The 15,989-nt window shown below is 50.1% G+C and overlaps 2 protein-coding genes across 2 annotated transcripts; one reads left to right on the top strand and one right to left on the bottom strand.

The window, feature by feature from the left end:
* The first annotated feature begins 530 nt into the window (after positions 1–530).
* Positions 531–4,560, top strand: PAX4 (paired box 4). The gene is given in 12 exon segments (XM_054564215.1): positions 531–543; positions 638–775; positions 912–1,042; positions 1,226–1,441; positions 1,709–1,784; positions 2,311–2,436; positions 2,661–2,743; positions 3,075–3,144; positions 3,667–3,722; positions 3,997–4,142; positions 4,424–4,490; positions 4,492–4,560. Coding segments are annotated over 12 exon segments (1,191 nt in total).
* A 4,888-nt stretch (positions 4,561–9,448) lies between these two features.
* Positions 9,449–14,658, bottom strand: FSCN3 (fascin actin-bundling protein 3). Its single transcript, XM_054564133.1, has 6 exons — positions 14,515–14,658; positions 12,804–13,500; positions 12,333–12,451; positions 10,523–10,682; positions 9,978–10,148; positions 9,449–9,654 (listed from the first exon to the last, which is right to left on the bottom strand). The coding sequence occupies exons 1-6, from the start codon at positions 14,656–14,658 to the stop codon at positions 9,449–9,451; spliced, it is 1,497 nt and encodes a 498-aa protein (XP_054420108.1).
* Positions 14,659–15,989: the final 1,331 nt, after the last annotated feature.

Raw genomic sequence — 15,989 nt, 5'->3', positions numbered from 1 at the left:
GTCGCTGATGCCCTCTCCTGGCTGGGCAAAATATCCTAAGTGTGGCTTTTGACCCTGTCGAGCCTGAGCTTAGGAAGAAGGAGCCCTGTCCCAAGTGCATTACCCACGGCCGAGAAGGCTGTTTGTGTGTTTGGGAAGAGGAAAGCCTAAACATCGGGAGGCATCATCCCTTTCCACCTCCCCGACCTCTTCCGATGGACATGTGAGCAATGGGAGCCTCTTGCCCTCCCAGGCCCTTGTCAGGACATCCAGAAAGAGTCGGTCCTCTGCTAGCCCTGTGATGTTTTACTTCACCACAGGAGGGTTTAAGTAGAAAATTTGAATTTTCTTAGCTAACCTACCAGAAAATTTTAGAAACCTGGCCCTCTATCACAATATACTATATCCCAAGACCATATTAAGCAAGAATCTTCACCCAAATCACCCCTGAATGTTCACTATTGCAGGCCTAGCCCTGAGACTGAGGAAGGAGATCCAGGAGCAACTCCCTTCCCAGTTCCTGCCCTTCTGCGAAGAGGCCAGCCTGGAGCATGCCGCAGGATGGTAGGGTGCCTGGGGGGAGGGGGAAGAACAGAGCAGGGAGGGGATTTCTCCGGGCTTTGCTCCCGTCCCTGTGATTTCACCTGCCCTTGACCAGGGTTCTGGCGAAGCTTTGTTGTCACCCCACCCTGCCCCATCGCTTCCCTGAGATCACGAGGGTCCGTGCACGTGGTCACAGAGCAAACGCTCACCCGTGAGCCAGCTCCCAAAGAAAGTGGCATGTTCGCAGGACCCTGTGAGGAGAAGGGGAGCAGTCCTCTGCGGGGAGGGCTTTCTCTGTGGTGGGAAGCCAGGCTGGAGGGTCCCTCATGCCACGGGCGGGCCGGGGAGAGGGGAGACGTGGCATGTGTATGCTTCCTTCTCATGCCCAGGCATCAGCAGTGTGAATCAGCTCGGGGGGCTCTTTGTGAATGGTCGGCCCCTGCCCCTGGACACCCGCCAGCAGATTGTGCAGCTGGCAGTCAGTGGGATGCGGCCCTGTGACATCTCACGGAGCCTTAAGGTAGCGCGCTGGGACTTTCACCCAGGGATGGGGACAAGAAGCAGGGAAAAGTGGCCTCTCTTAAGGCAAGTCTGAGGCTGTTACAGACTCTAAGTATGTCTCACTTATAGCCACCCTATGTCCCAGGTACACTCACCCTCTGCTCATTATGCCTTACCTGTCCCTGCTTCTCACCTGACCCAGGTATCTAATGGCTGTGTGAGCAAGATCCTAGGGCGTTACTATCGCACTGGTGTCTTGGAGCCCAAGGGGATTGGGGGAAGCAAGCCGCGTCTGGCCACACCCCCTGTGGTGGCTCGAATTGCCCAGCTGAAGGGTGAGTGCCCAGCCCTCTTTGCCTGGGAGATCCAACGCCAGCTCTGTGCTGAAGGGTTTTGCACCCAGGACAAGACTCCCAGTGTAAGTGTCCTCCTCTCCCGACCCTGGGGCTGGCTAACAGGTTGTCTAGGGTGAAGGCCCCTCCTTATTAGGCAGGGCTCCGGGCTGTCTTCGGAAAAGTAGTGGTGGTGAGACAGGTGAGAAGAAGCAAGCACAGGGAAAGAGAAAAGGCTGCCTTTACCAACTGTGGGCAGGGGCAGAAGGCGAGAAAGGATACTGGGAAATATCCCCAGGATACCACTCTGGATCTGTACCACCTCCCCACTCAACACCCTGACCCCCGGCCAGGTCTCTTCCATCAACCGAGTCCTGCGGACGCTGCAGGAGGAACAGAGACTGCCCTGGGCACAGCTCAGACCGCCAGGTGGGTTTTTGAGTTGTCCTCACGGATGATCAGAGCCAACCCTAAGCATTTTACAGTCTTATTCTCTCCTGGCAGAAGAAAATTTAGGCTCAGAGAAAGGAAATGACTTCCCCAAGGTCACTAGCTCATTGTTGGCAGTTCCCAGAACAGAACCCAGGTCCTTAGCCCCTAGGTTCACAGGATCTGCTGAGGAAGAGGCAGAACTGGGCCTTCTCACCCTTCCTCTGCCTCATGCACAGCTTCTCAGAGTACTTTTCATGACCCGTGGGGTCATGCAAACCTGGGCCAACTTTGCTGCTATTTCCCCCTGAACACAGAGCATGCAGAGTGCCGTGGCATAGAGCATGCTTCCTACCAGGTGCCTCTGCAGTGACCTCCAAGTAACTGTGGACGCACCCCACCCCCCAGCGCAGCTCTGCTCTTATACCCTTGCTGTCCCCTGTCCATAGACCCAGGGCCTCGGGGACCCCATCTGACCAGAGGAACAACCATCACAAACCACACCAACCATTGTCTCCCTTTTCAGCCTTTTTGGCTCCAGTTCCTCGCACTCCCCACAGTGGCTCTGAGGCTCCTCGAGGCCACCATCCAGGGACTGGCCACCGGAATCGGACAATCTTCTCCCCAGGTCAAACCGAGGCGCTGGAGAAAGGTGCCGGTGCTGGGGCGGACCGTGGGTCAGGGGCTGCTCTGTGTGACACATGGACGCAGCGGCCCTGAGGCCTGCGGGCAGTGGTTGAGAGGTGGGGGCTCTGGTGGTCCTGTCTTGTGGATAAGGGTAGTTTAGGGTGGTAGCAAGCGGGGAGTGGGGCCGGAGGGGGAGACCATGCCTCGCTCCTCGCCCCACACCCTTGCTGTGAGCGCCCATCTCTGCAGCATTCCAGCGTGGGCAGTATCCTGATGCAGCGGCCCGTGGAAAGCTGGCAGCTTCTACCTCTTTGCCCGAAGATACGGTGAGGGTGAGTGAGCTCTGCCACATAATGCGCACAGACCACAAGGACAGGGTCTGTGCCAGGAAGGCTTTGGGTTCTGGTGAGGCAGAGAAGGGGGCAGGAAGGCTGAAACAAATATATTTGGAGCAGAAATTAGAGACACGACCTTCCTTGTTTCCCTTCTGCTGATTGGTTTCCTCTCCTCCTGACTTGAGACCTTTGAGTTGAGAAAGGGGACAGAGAGCAGAGGCCAGAGCGGGAAGGGAAGATACCAGGTCTCAGAAAGGGTCTGTGCTCTGAGCCCAGGCCAGGAACAGGTGCTGAGAGCAGCCAGCTACTTTGTTTCTGCCCTTCCAAGGTCTGGTTTTCTAACCGAAGAGCCAAGTGGCGCCGACAAGAGAAGCTCAAGTGGGAAATGCAGCTTCCAGGTAATTTCTCTGTGTGTCCAGCCAGCCAGCCAGCCGTCCATCCACCCACCTATCCTTCCTTCTTTAATTTGCTTTTTATCTGAGAGAAAGAAAAACAGACAGAGAGACAGACATGTATTTGTCATCGGTGGCTTCATACATGTGCCCTGACTGGAAATTGACCCGCAGTCTTGGTGTTCCCGCCGCCTGGCCGCCTGGCCAGGGCCCTCCCTTCCTCTCTGCCATCCATCCACCCACCTAACGTTTACTTGGCACCTCCCGTGTGCCAGGCCCTGTGGTCGATGCTGGGCACATGTAGTTGCTGCTCTTCAGGGCTGCACTGTCTTCCGTTTACCATCCCTGGGATGTAATCCTTCTTCCCTAGTCTCCCGAGGCTCTGCCAGTTTAAGGCTGCAGCATCCATCTTCTCTCACCCCTGCCGGAAGATGCTGCCTTTTCTTGGAACTCCCGGCTTCTCACTGCCACCCTCCCCTCCTTGGACCCTGGTTCCTCCCTCTGAGTGGATCCACCCTCACCTTGTAGGTACTTCTCCGGGTCTGACTGTACCGAGTGCTTCCCCAGGGATCGTCTCTGCACAGGTATCCAGGAAAGGAGGGGGGTTTATGAAGTCGGAAGACTGAGGGGCCCACCACCTCTCCCATTCCCAGCGAAGGCCTGAGATAAATTTCATGATTCTCCCAGGGTCTCACAGAGCACACTTCCAGAAAGTGCCATTCTCATAGTCCGCTAAGTGATTTGCACCCTCTGGAGTTGTGTAGTATACAGTCTGGGGTGCGGGCAGCCCCGGGGTCCCAGTCCTGCTAAACAGAAGGCATTGCTGGCAGCTCAGGGTGCCCTCTTGTTTTTTTCTAGCAGTCCCCTGGCAGTGTGACCACAGCGGCCCTGCCTGTTCCGGAATCCCTGGGTCCCTCCTGTTATCAGCTGTGCTGGGGGACAGCACCAGACAGGTGTCTGAGGGACACCCCACCCCATGCCTGCCTCAAGCCCTGCTGGGGTAAGAATCCAGGCCACGCTTCACTCCTGCAGGGAGTGGGGAATGTCGGCTGGCTCCACAGGAGGACGTGGGTCTCCGGTAACAAGGTCACAGAGGAAACGCAATGCAGCTTTTCTCACTCCTTCCATGGCCCACAGAGCTGGGGAGGCTGGTGTCCCCTGAGTCTGTAGTGCCACTGACAGCCATAGCAGGACACAGGGGTGGGACCAGGAGGTGAGTGAGAACCGGGGTCTGCAGCGGCAGCGGCACGCCCAAGCTCACCCTCTCTTTGTCCCTGCAGGCTGCCTGCCCCCCACAGCCGAGCCCCCTGGATTCAGTCCTGCTCTGCCGTCCTTGGCCTCCCTTCCACTGCCCCCCGCGACAGTCTTGGTGCCCCTCAGGCCCTGCTCTGGCTTGGCTCCCCCCCACTGCAAGGCCTGTGAGGAAGGCGGAGGGCCAGAATGGAGAGAAGGCGGGGTGGGGATGGCCTAAGGCCGGCCTGCGCAAGCACACCACCGCTCCGTCCTCCTACCTGCGTCTCTTCCTCACCTGCAGACCTTGCCTGGTCCTGCCCTGCTGCCCCTCCATGGTATTACCTGTTTTGAGGGGCTGGAGGAGCCATGCCCACCCATTCTCACAGTGGTCTTAAAAGGCCCCTGCTTGGCAGGAATAAAAACATTTTAAATTAGCAGCAGTTCCTGTTGTCTTTTATGTTTTTCCTATGAGCACTCATACTCCCACCCTTATATTTAACAATTATAAAGTTTGCCCTATGTATGTATGTATCAATCATAGCTAATGTATTTATGTAACTGTATATGCATCCATGTATATATATGTATTTATCTAGCTATCTACCCATCTACATATGTATGTATGTATCTATCTTGGTATTTGAGTGCTCATATACCCACACATATGCACACACACACACACTGATAACACATCATAGCACATCACCCCTAAGTCTTCCAGCATCCATCTCCAAAAAATAAGAAACTTTTCTTATATAACCACACCACCACTATCACATCTGAGAAAATTTTCAGTCATTCCTTAATCTAAAAACATAGACATTAATTCTTTAATGAATGTGTAATTTTATTTTGCATAGTAGCAAACAATGGGAATGTCATTTTCATATTCTGCTGTCCCTTTATACATGGTCCTGGGGCATGTTTGCTTGCTGCTTCTTGGCAGTCAGTTCCCAATTGGCTCAATGTTGTTTCCTGGAGAGAAATCTCTAGGCTCCTCCTGGGAAGCCTTGGGATGGAGGGGAAAAAAAGGATATGGGACAAAGGGGGTAGTTGGGGTGGAGGATGGAATTATCCCTCCAAACTCTTCCCCTTTTCAAGGGCAGAGGTAGAACGAGGATGCAAAAGGGTGGCAGAGCGGGGACATCATTGTTTACTCCAGGTACCAGTCGGGAAGTGTTCCTTCAAGAGGTCTCTTTATCATCGGACACTCTTAGAACTATGCTGTTCAGCAAGTAGCCACCAACCACATGTGGCCATTAAAATTTAATTAAAGTTAAATACAGTGAATAATTCAGCTTCTCACTCGCACTAGCCGTATATCAAATGCCCAATAGTCACATGTGGCCTGAGGCCACCGTACTGGACAGTAAACATTTTCATCTGCACAGGACGTTCTAAGGGGGCAGCACAGCTCTAGAACGCACTCCCAAGGGTAACAGAGCGTACCCTGTCCCTGCCCTGCCTTCAGTACCCTCTGGCTGGAGGCCTGCTGGACAGGCTGCCTGGGGAAGTGGGCGAGGCTTTGTCGGGTGACAATCTGCATAGCACCATCTGAGAATAAGCCATTCACTTCAGTGACAGAACCGACATCAGCAGTGGAAGAAGCTGTCAGCTGAGACCCCATGGCTGAGCACATCAAGTGGAGAACGGATGGCCACTTTTGAGGAACAGGGCATAAGAGAGAAAGGATGTGTGTATGTGTCCCTGTGCACATGCATGTCTGCCCATCTGAGTGTGGATATATACTTATGGAATGTTGAGAGATGCTGAGTTCAATGACCTACAACTTCCTATCTCTCTGAAGACTGTGTTCTGTTCCTTATCTGTGGCCTGTTCTTAACGTGCTCCAGGAAAGGAGGTGCTCTAAAAAAGCGTGGATGCTGCTTTAAATAATACTGAGTCAGAAATGAGAAAATAAGTCCCTTTCACCTCCCTTTCGATTTTGATTGCATCAAAGAGAAATTCTTCATTTTAGTCCTACTTTTTAATACCTCTGTAACAGCTGTTAATCTTTTTTTTTTTTTTTTTAAACAGAGGGAAGGGGGAGCCTCAGGTTCTGAGCCTTGAGCAGGGAACAGAAAACTCTAACTAGGATTGATAACATTACTTTGTTTGCATTGTATTTATTTTTATGGTCAGTTTCTGTTTATGGCAAGCAATTCTGGTCTTCCATTTTATGATAGTGATTAAAATATTCCTTATAAATAAATGTACTTAAGAGTCTATGTCAATAAAAACATTAATAGGGCAGATGGCAAGCAGATAAACAGCAATGTTATGAAGACAGTGCAAGACAGTCACTTTGGAAGCTATGTTTTGATGGAAAGAGGAGGGGACATTAGAGTCCTCTCTAATTAAAGAATTGAGCCAGGGGTCTCAGTCATGGGATGGGACCCAGCTCCCTGTAAAAGGTGGGCCGTGATGGCGAAAGTACCTGTTGTGCCCAACTGACTGGGCCAAAGGTAATAAGGTGGGATGATTGGTAAACTTCGGGGGTGATGGAGTGGTGGTGAGGGCGTAAGCTATATAGGCATAAGGTATTATTACCATTATCTTGTGCCCGTAGGATTAATAATCCTTCATTCTTTCTAGACCAAAGGACAATTAGTCATATCTGGATTCTGAATCCTTCATTCAGAATCCTGGATTCAGGGCAAGGTTAACTCCTCATGGTATCACTGGGAAAAATCTGGTGGTTTCCGTGGAGGTGGGGAGGATCCACGGAAGAGCCATTGATCTTCTAGTTACCATTTGGCTTCCCCTCTTCTGGCTAGAACTCAGACTGGCCTGGGGCCTCAGTCCCAACCTTACCCCCACCCCCGCACCATTGAGACCCCTACTTTGTACTGAGTAAGATGCACACCAAGGTCTTGGGGGTGGCCTTTTTTGATGTATTGTTTGAAACAGATGTTTTGCTAAACTGGGTAGGAAAAGTTGTGTAACAGATATTCTTCTCACGGATCCTGACTCTGGAGTTTCTGTTCTGTTTAGTGTAGTAGTTTCTCTTGGAGGAACTGGATTTCGGTAGGTGGCATCCCACTGACCTGGAGGGGAAAGAGGAAATAGAAACCTTCAGTCAGTCATTTGCTGATCTCTGGCTTTTAGGGAAAAACCTGTAACACCCCATGGGAAAAGAGAGAATAAAGTGATTTGTCGCTTTCTTCATGAGAGAATCACGGGGACAGGTGAAGTTAATTTATAGAAAAAAAGCAGTCGAAATTACTGCTTTTTAAAAAAAAATCCAATTAATGGTGCAGAAATACCATCAGAGTTCTTAGGGAGACTGCAGTCAACAGGTAAGATTTACTACGTGAAGTGTACTAGGTGTTGGACTGCTTAATAAGCATCGTACCATCATTATCTCAGGTAACACAACAATCCTACGAGATAAATACTATATTCCCATTTCACCCATGAAAGTTAATTTGCCAAAGGTCAAAGAGATTTAGCTGATAAACATCTAATTGCCACCCAGTCCTGAGTCCAGAAGTGAGCTCTTACCCACTACAATACACTATCCACTAGAATGTCAGACCTGCAAGGAGCCTGAGAAATTTAGTTCAATCCAAGCCCTTCATGGAATAGATCAGAAAACACATTCAGTGGAATTTCATTTTATTTTTCCCAGTTTGGCCATAGTAAGAGTTTTGTGTAGAAAACTGGTAGAAAATGGAGGAAAGGAGCAAACACATATTGAGGGGTCTGTAGCTAGGTTCATATTGTCATTTAACCTTCACACCATCCTACGAAGTAGATATTAATCCCATTTTACAGATAAGAAAGCCAAGGTTTAGAAGTGTTAAAGGAATTTCCCCAAAGACCAAGCCTTTCTAGGTCTCGGTTCCAGGTCTGTACGATATCAAAACCAAAGCTCTTTCTACAGTACAACCTCTTCATCACTTTCCAAGCCAAGCAAGAGGCGGATTGCAAAGGGAAAGGCCCAGGAGCAGTGAGGGGCCCGCCCTGGAGAGCTGTGTGCCCAGGGAGTGACCGCAGGGAGGCGGCATTTTAGGAAAGAGAACCTGGCGCGGAGAGCGGATCAGGTGGGGACGGCCCCGGCGGTGGCGAGCGCTGCTGGAAAGCCCTTGTTGCAGTGCCAGCTTTTGGTGAAAAGCCTGGAATCGCGGGGAGTAATGGTGATTAAGAAGGCGCTAACCCTAGAGAGGGGTTGTTAAGAGGGTAGCCAAGAATTTTCAGGGGTTTTGGTGAAGGGAACGAGTGGGAGGAAGGAGAGGCGGCGAGACGGTCTGGAGCCTGAGCTCTGCGAGGACGGCAATGCCCTGGACGACCAGGGGGAGGGCGGAAATAATTACCTTTCGGAGCGGATAGTGAGGGGGCTGATTTCGAAGGGATGGTGGGATGAAGTCAGGTCAGTTGTCAATCAGAAAGTTAGAAAGAGATGAGGTTATAGTTCAGAAGAAGGGTCAAAGCTGCAGATAAATAGCTAGGAGCCATCAGCACCTCAGTAGCAGCAGAGGTCAAGCGGAGAGGATGGCAAGTGCGAAACTGCATCTTAATTAAGAGACACAGATACACAAGTACACCGCATCGTGTCCCCCGCAGGCTTGCTTGCACGTACTATTATGTGCGGCATAAGCAGGGGAACCTAGATCCGATTTCTCCTCCTCTGCCCAGCACATCCAGGGTTGGAAGCCCCCAGAGGAAAGGCACAGATTTGGAATGCAGTCATGCCTCAGTGCCTGTCGGCTTCAGAACATGTCAAACACTGTACTCCTCACATTTTGATGAGAAAAAAAGAAAGTTTCAGCACTGGGTGTTTGCTCGGGACTCCTCGCACTTGCTAGAACTTGTATGAGTCACAAGGCCACCCGGCAAGAGAAAATGCTTCAGCGTTAGGTATTTGTAGGTTTCAGCACTCATCATGAGCCCCAGAATGAATTAAGCGACGAGTACCGAGGTGCCACTGTATTTATCGGGAGTTGATCAGGTTGTGGGACAGAAGTCAGCCCACGGTGCATTTTAGTCTTATTCTCACATGCCACACCCCTCTCTCCCTTCTCTTGCCCCTCAGCTCCTGCTCCCTCATGCCAGGTCCTTACCCTCTGTACCTTACCTAAAATTCCCAAATACACTCTTTGGTAATGTACTCGCTGTCTGCCAACAGGGTGCCGCTTCGGTCGGATCGCATGTAGAAGCCATTGGGTGCCAGCACTGTGAGCAAGTTGCTCCCCTGAAGCTCGATACAGAAGTTGAGGGCAAACTTTCCCCAAGGACGAAAGGTGCCAAAGGATGTTATTGACCAGAAGGATCCACCCTGTGCTGGGGAGGGAAGAGCTCTGGTTGGTGGGCCGTTCCGGAAGGGCGTCCTCCAGCAATGCAGCCTCTGAGGGGGTTCCCAGGAGACATGCCACCCTCCCTGGCCGCCCCACCCCAGGTGCGTTGGCAGATCCCTATGTGGAAAAACAGGAGGATTGGTCTCTGTTCTGCCAACCTGCTCTGGGGTCCTTGAAGCGTGAAAACTAACGGAAATTCTGTGTTTCCTTCTATGATGAACAGGCCCTGAGTAGCAGGCCCTGGTGTCTGGATTGGGGCTCAGGGGGGACTAGACTGTGAGCTGAGGGGAAGCATGAGGGGCCACTCACCCTGGAAGTGGTAGATGCCCTGGCGGCAGGGCAGCAGGTGAATGCAGTTGGGCTGATCCATGTTGCACTGCATGAGGTCGCGTTCTGGAGAGAGGCCCACATATCCATACCGACCTCGCAATATGAGGAAGGGGCGGTTGGCTAATCGGATCCCAAATTCCTCATTTGGGCCTGAAAGAAATAGGAAGGCGTTATCTGGGGTGGGCTGCCTCTAGGTGCTTCTCAGATGAAAACAAGAAAGAGGTTCACTGATTACAGGAGGCTTTGTCGATATTTTAACATTTAGTGAACACCTACGTTTAGTGTGCGAGGTCATATGCTAGGTGCTTTGAAATGTTTGTGAAAGCACTTACAAGTTTTAATTATTCTCCCTTCCTTTGAGATGTGTGAATCTATTTAACCCTCATGATAATCCTGTGAGGAAGGCAGACTGGACATCACCCCCATTGTAATGATCCCAATTCCAGTGCTTGTTCCGACATATCCCAGCTCCCTTGAAAGCACCTCTAACTTGGGGTAAGCTGGCAGGGGGCTGCTTATCTCACCTGGGATGGTGGCACTGGCCATCAGCAGGCTGTTGGGCGCGATACCCAAGAAGCGTCCGTTGGGAGACTGCAGGATGATCCTGCCACAATTCCAGTGCATGCGGAAGAAGGTGTCAGACTCCAGCGGGTGCCCATTTGCCAGCACCGCCCTGTGGCGCCGCTGGAGATAATGTTGGGAACAGAAAAGGGAAGCAAGGAATGAAAATAGCTTTCTTTCCATCATTTTTAATCTTAGATCCCCTTTCCCTACATCCCACCCTCCAGCCTTTTTCGTTCTCCCAGGGTATCCCTTATGCTTTCAGGTCTTTTGGGAAAACATGCTGTGACCTCAGCTCTCTCACTTGCCCAGTCTGTGCTGTATCTCAGAGCCCAGTATCAGAAAGGGAACCGGACATCCAAGTGGAGCGAAACAAACCTGGGTTCAGACTCCAAAATCATTTCAAAATGGATCTTAGATATAAAAGTAAACCCTAAAATATAAAGCATCTAAAAGAGAATGAGCGAAAAATTCTTTGCCACTTTGGGGTAGGCAATGATTTCTTGGGACCAAAACAAAAACAAAAAAACCAACATAAAAACAACCCACTCATCATTTATAAAATGGAGATATTGGACTTCATTAAATTTAAAACTTGCTACTCAAAAGACACTGTTAAGCAAATGAAAAGACAAGCCAGAGATTGGGAGAAAATATTTACAATACATATATTTGGCTAAAGACTTGACTTTAGAACATATAGGAAACTCTTATTATTTAATAAGACCAACAACCGAATAACAAATAGGCAAAAAATTTGAACAGACACCTCACAGAATAAATATACAAATGCTCAATAAGCACATGTAAAGATGCTCATAAATTATCAATTATAAGAGAATGTAAATTAAAGCTATAATAAAGTGTCATTACATACCCATTAGGATGGCTAAAATTAAAAAGACAATACCAAGTGTTGAATTCTCATACATGGCTGCTGAGAATATAAAATGGTACACAGAGTCACTTTAGAAATCTATTTGACATATTAAAAGTTAAACACACTCTTATCAGTACTTGCAATCTTAGGTATTTTCCCAGGATAATTGAAAAAAATAGGCCCACAAAAAGACTCATGCATAAATGTTTGTAGCAACTTTATTCATAAGAGCCCAAATTGGAAACAACTCAAGTAATTAACAAGGGAATGGATAAGCAGATTATGTTTGTATTTATGCAATATTACTAGTATTATGCATAATACTATAATACTAATATTATAGTATTATGAAATATTACTTAATGATAAGAAGGAATAAACTACTGATACATGCAACATTGTAGATGAATTCAAATACATTATGCTGAGTGAAAGAAGCATACATACCGTAATACTATATGATTCCAATTATATGAAATTCTGGAGTAGAGAAATCTAAATGTAATCCACAGTGGCAGAACACTTATGAGCAGTAGGGGGAAGGGCAAGGGCGGAGAGAACTTGCTGGAAAGGGGCAAGAGGGAACTTCTGTAGTGGTGGGAATAGTCTCTAACTTGTTAAATGGTTGTAGGTGTATACATTTGTCAAAATGTGTTGAATTACACACTTAACATGGATGTATTTTATTGTTTATAAGTTATGCCTCAATAAAGTTGATAAAAAAAAAAGAGGCCCCATTGGATGCAAATAGGCCCATTGGGTAAAAATGAATGTTTATTGACAAGGGCCTCCTCGATTCCCCTCACCATATGGTCATCTGCCTTGAAGAAAGAGAAGCATGTCTATAGGGAGAGAACTCAACGGTTCTCTTGCTCAGAAAGCCAAGGTCTTACCTGGGCTAGGTAGCAACCATTGGCTGAACGAAGCTGCAAAGCGGGGCTCTCATTATCACTTTCAAACTGGAACAATGACATTGAAGTTAAGTGCTCAGAGGCAGCATATACCTCAACATCTGCAGAGGAAAAACATGTCATAATAAGTCTGAGTCTGTTCTCACCCTCAGTCTCAGCCCCTCCTCCATGCTTTATGCTGGGGTTCCCTCTGCTTTCCCTCCTCGACCTGCATCACCTTCTATTGAACCATAGTAGCCTGGAGAAGACCCAAGCCACTTTCCCTTAAAGCCCATACCCCTGCTTTATTGCCCTTCTCCATGGCATAGAGATGCTCTTGGGACCCCTAGATCTTCCTTATAAGCAGGTTCAAAAATCCTCACTGACCCCAAACACATTTTCCTCTGTTCAGCAGCTAGCCCTCCCTCCCTTCTTCCCTCCATGCTCCATGGTTGCGCTGGACCCAGCACTTGCCGTAGATGACAGAGAGGAACTTCCGTGTCCTTGCCCTGAGGCTGACCCAGGTGGGGCAACGCTGTAGGATGAACCACTCCTCGCCCCTGTGGGGACTGGAGCCCAGGCCCAGGAGCAGGCGTGGGCCCTGTGCGTACAGCATGCCTCCTTCTCCATCGCTCAGTGCCACGAGCCCTCCAGGCCGCACTTGCATGTGAAAAGCAGTCTGTGTTGAGGGTTGGGAGACCAGCCGGTCTAAGTGGGACAAGAAGCAGTGTGTCGAGGTCTCCAGGTGGTAGCATCCATCTTGGAAATGTAACAGGAATCCACATTCCCCCAGGCAGGGAACTGGTGCGTCCACCCAGACACGACCCACAGTGGGGTCGGCTCTGGCATAGCAGTGGTTGAGGGGGCTATAGAGGATCACGTGGACATGCAGGGCTGGCCGGGGGGTCCACATGTGATAAGCTGAGAGGACCCGGGAGTTGCAGAACACGTCCTGGCCATCAGACTCCAGATAACGACCACTGATTATGCACTGGAGAGTCCACTTGCCGTTGCGGTGGAAACGGAGTAGGAAGCATCCGTGGTGGCTGGTCCTTGGCCGGTCATAGCACAGAGAGCCATCTGCCTCACACAGGAGGTAGAGGCCCTGCAAGCCCCTTAGTCGTACCACGGCCTGTGTGTCATGCTCATTGCTGACCAGGATTTCCCAGGTCTGGAGGTATTGGGAGGGAGAAGAAGGAAATCAGTCCTGCCAAGTGACTAGACCAAGGAGTCCTAAAGCCAGCGCCTTCATGGAGACCAACCAACTTTCCGTCCACACGGGCCTTCTTGCTGTTGGCTTCTCCACATCCTCATTCAATCAAAAGATCCCTTGGCACCTCGGGCACTGGAGCCATTGGGCTTCTCAGTATCCCAGGAGAAGTTATCAATGCCCACCTCCTCCAGCTACTGAAAGGTAAGCCTCCCTCTCTTCCTTGACCGCTTTCTTCAATATCTAATTTTTAAAGAAATGCTTTGGTTTAAGTCCTACTTCTTTCTCTCTCACTGTTGCCCCTGGACAGCACACTCAGCCAGCCCTTTCGTCCTCCTGCCCACCTCCCCGACAGGGCAGCAGAAAAGCAAGACCTCTTACAGGCAGGCTCGGGCTCAGGGACGAAGTTAGCACGGACAGCTGAGATACAATTGTTTGCTTTGGCTGTGATGAATCCTGTTATAAGCAAGAGGACCTCACTAGTGTCTCACTCTGCAGTACCACCCCAGAGGAGCCTACATCCTGCACTAAAATGAGAACCCACTCTCTTAGGGCTTCTTGAGTACCCCATTCCCGAACTACAGCCAGAACGGAAAGACAGGCTTTGCAGGAACTCCACTGGTTTAACTTCCAGAGGCCCGCAGTGCGGCCTTGCAGCCTGAGCTCTCCACCTCTCTTCTTTGTGATGATGCAACCACTCTGAGCTGGACTGGAGGGAAGGGGACAGCCAGAGCAAGACAAGGGAGCAAAGCCAGGGCTGAGGCTTCACCTCCTGGAACAGGTTTAGAGAGGGGGAGGTGGAGCAATGGAGACCTGTGGGCAAGAGGCTGGGGTGGAAGGGTCTTGACCTAGAAATGGCAGAGGCCAGGAAAGTGATTAGCTTGAGAGTGCACTCTCCCCGCCACCCTGCTCCCTGCCCCACAGGAGAGCGTAGTCACTGGGAAAACTGGTTCCAGTACAGGTTTACTCTGTTACCTGTCTCCGGCCCAAACCCTTTGCAGTAGCGGTGACTGTATTCTTATATGGCTCATAAGTGAGGTAGGATCCTGCCCAGCTGATGAGCCCAACCCTTAGGTCCTCTGGCTTGGGCCGCCGTTGTGTCCACTCCATGTCATCCATGGGGCCGGCACTGCAGGGGATGACTCCGTCCGGCCCAGCCTTCCCCCCAGTGGTGAGGTTCCAAAGGCCATAAGGGCCCAGAATCAGGCCCGAAGTACCCACCGGAAGATGTTCCCAGAGGGAACTTTCCAGGCAGAGGCTGACTAGGGCCCAGCACCTCTGTGACCCGGGAGCATTGTGACTGTGACAGCTGCCCCTTATCCCGCCATAGTGGGGCAAGGACACTGGCTCAGCATCAGAAGAGGTGGGCGCAGGCCTCCCCAGCATTAGGCCCGCATACCGCCCCCTCAATAGGTGGGCTAAGACTGAGAATCAGAATTTCAGCTTGTGCTAGTGACCACCTGTGACTTCAGGCAAGTCCCTCCCCTGCTTCACGTCTGTCTCTCTTTTTAATCAGAGGATAGAAGTCATCCTTTTTCCTCCCATGAAGTGGGTTCTACCTGGCTCCCTTGAGGTTCAAGTGTTTCTGGAGTGCATAATATCAAAGAAAAATCGATTAATTTTTATGGCCCTTGAGAGGATGAGGCCAGAATATCTCAGAAGGTACTTTTCAGGGAAGGGGAGGATACTCTAGATAGATACCAGCAAGGATCAAATGACTCATAGTGATTAGGAAAGGCTGGCTCAGGAGCGGGGTGAAGAGAATGGCTAAGAGGGGAAAGTCCCAAGTGCCGTCATAATCCCCAGCTGCGCTGCCCCTGTGCAGCCAGTGCTGCCTCTGAGAACACCAGCCCAGACCCCCAAGAAGTCTCTGCCCACCATTAGCCTCTGGAACTCACTTCATACACAGCTCATGGAGAAAACCAGCCCACAACCTGGAGAAACTGACATGAAAGAAGAGAGAATGGCAAAAAGAAATAATGGCGGTGATGGTGGGTTTTGTTTCAACTTTGCTGGGATGCAAAAGGAAGTGGGCAGAGTAAACCCGGCTTGGAAAACAGCCCACAGTCCTGATTCCTATTCCCCATCGATGGGGTGGGGAGGTGTCTTTCCAGGTAGAAAGTCTCAGTGGTGCACAGCAAGGAACTGTCATCCCCAAAGCCCTACCAATGTTCTATGAAATAAGGCATTATAATATACCACAGAATCAGCTGGGTGACTTTTTAAAGATATGTTTTCTTGGCTCTCAGTCCAGACTTGATGAATCACTTTTTTCCCCCAAGTGTACCTTAAGACCCTTATTTTTAATGAATGTTTCCTCCCCCTCAAATTTTAATATGCATAGTAGTCATTCAAAACCGCAGCTAGCTAGGAGACGGATAGGAGAGTGACATGGTTTACAGAAGCATTAAGGTAGATCCTATCTGTTACCCTCCACAAAGGCCCCTTGG

The sequence above is a fragment of the Pteronotus mesoamericanus genome, unplaced genomic scaffold, assembly GCF_021234165.1.
Source record: "Pteronotus mesoamericanus isolate MK-2021 breed Mesoamerican mustached bat unplaced genomic scaffold, CSHL_Meso_final scaffold_85, whole genome shotgun sequence".
NCBI classification, from domain to species: domain Eukaryota; kingdom Metazoa; phylum Chordata; class Mammalia; order Chiroptera; family Mormoopidae; genus Pteronotus; species Pteronotus mesoamericanus.
This window is presented reverse-complemented; position numbering and strand designations above follow the sequence as displayed.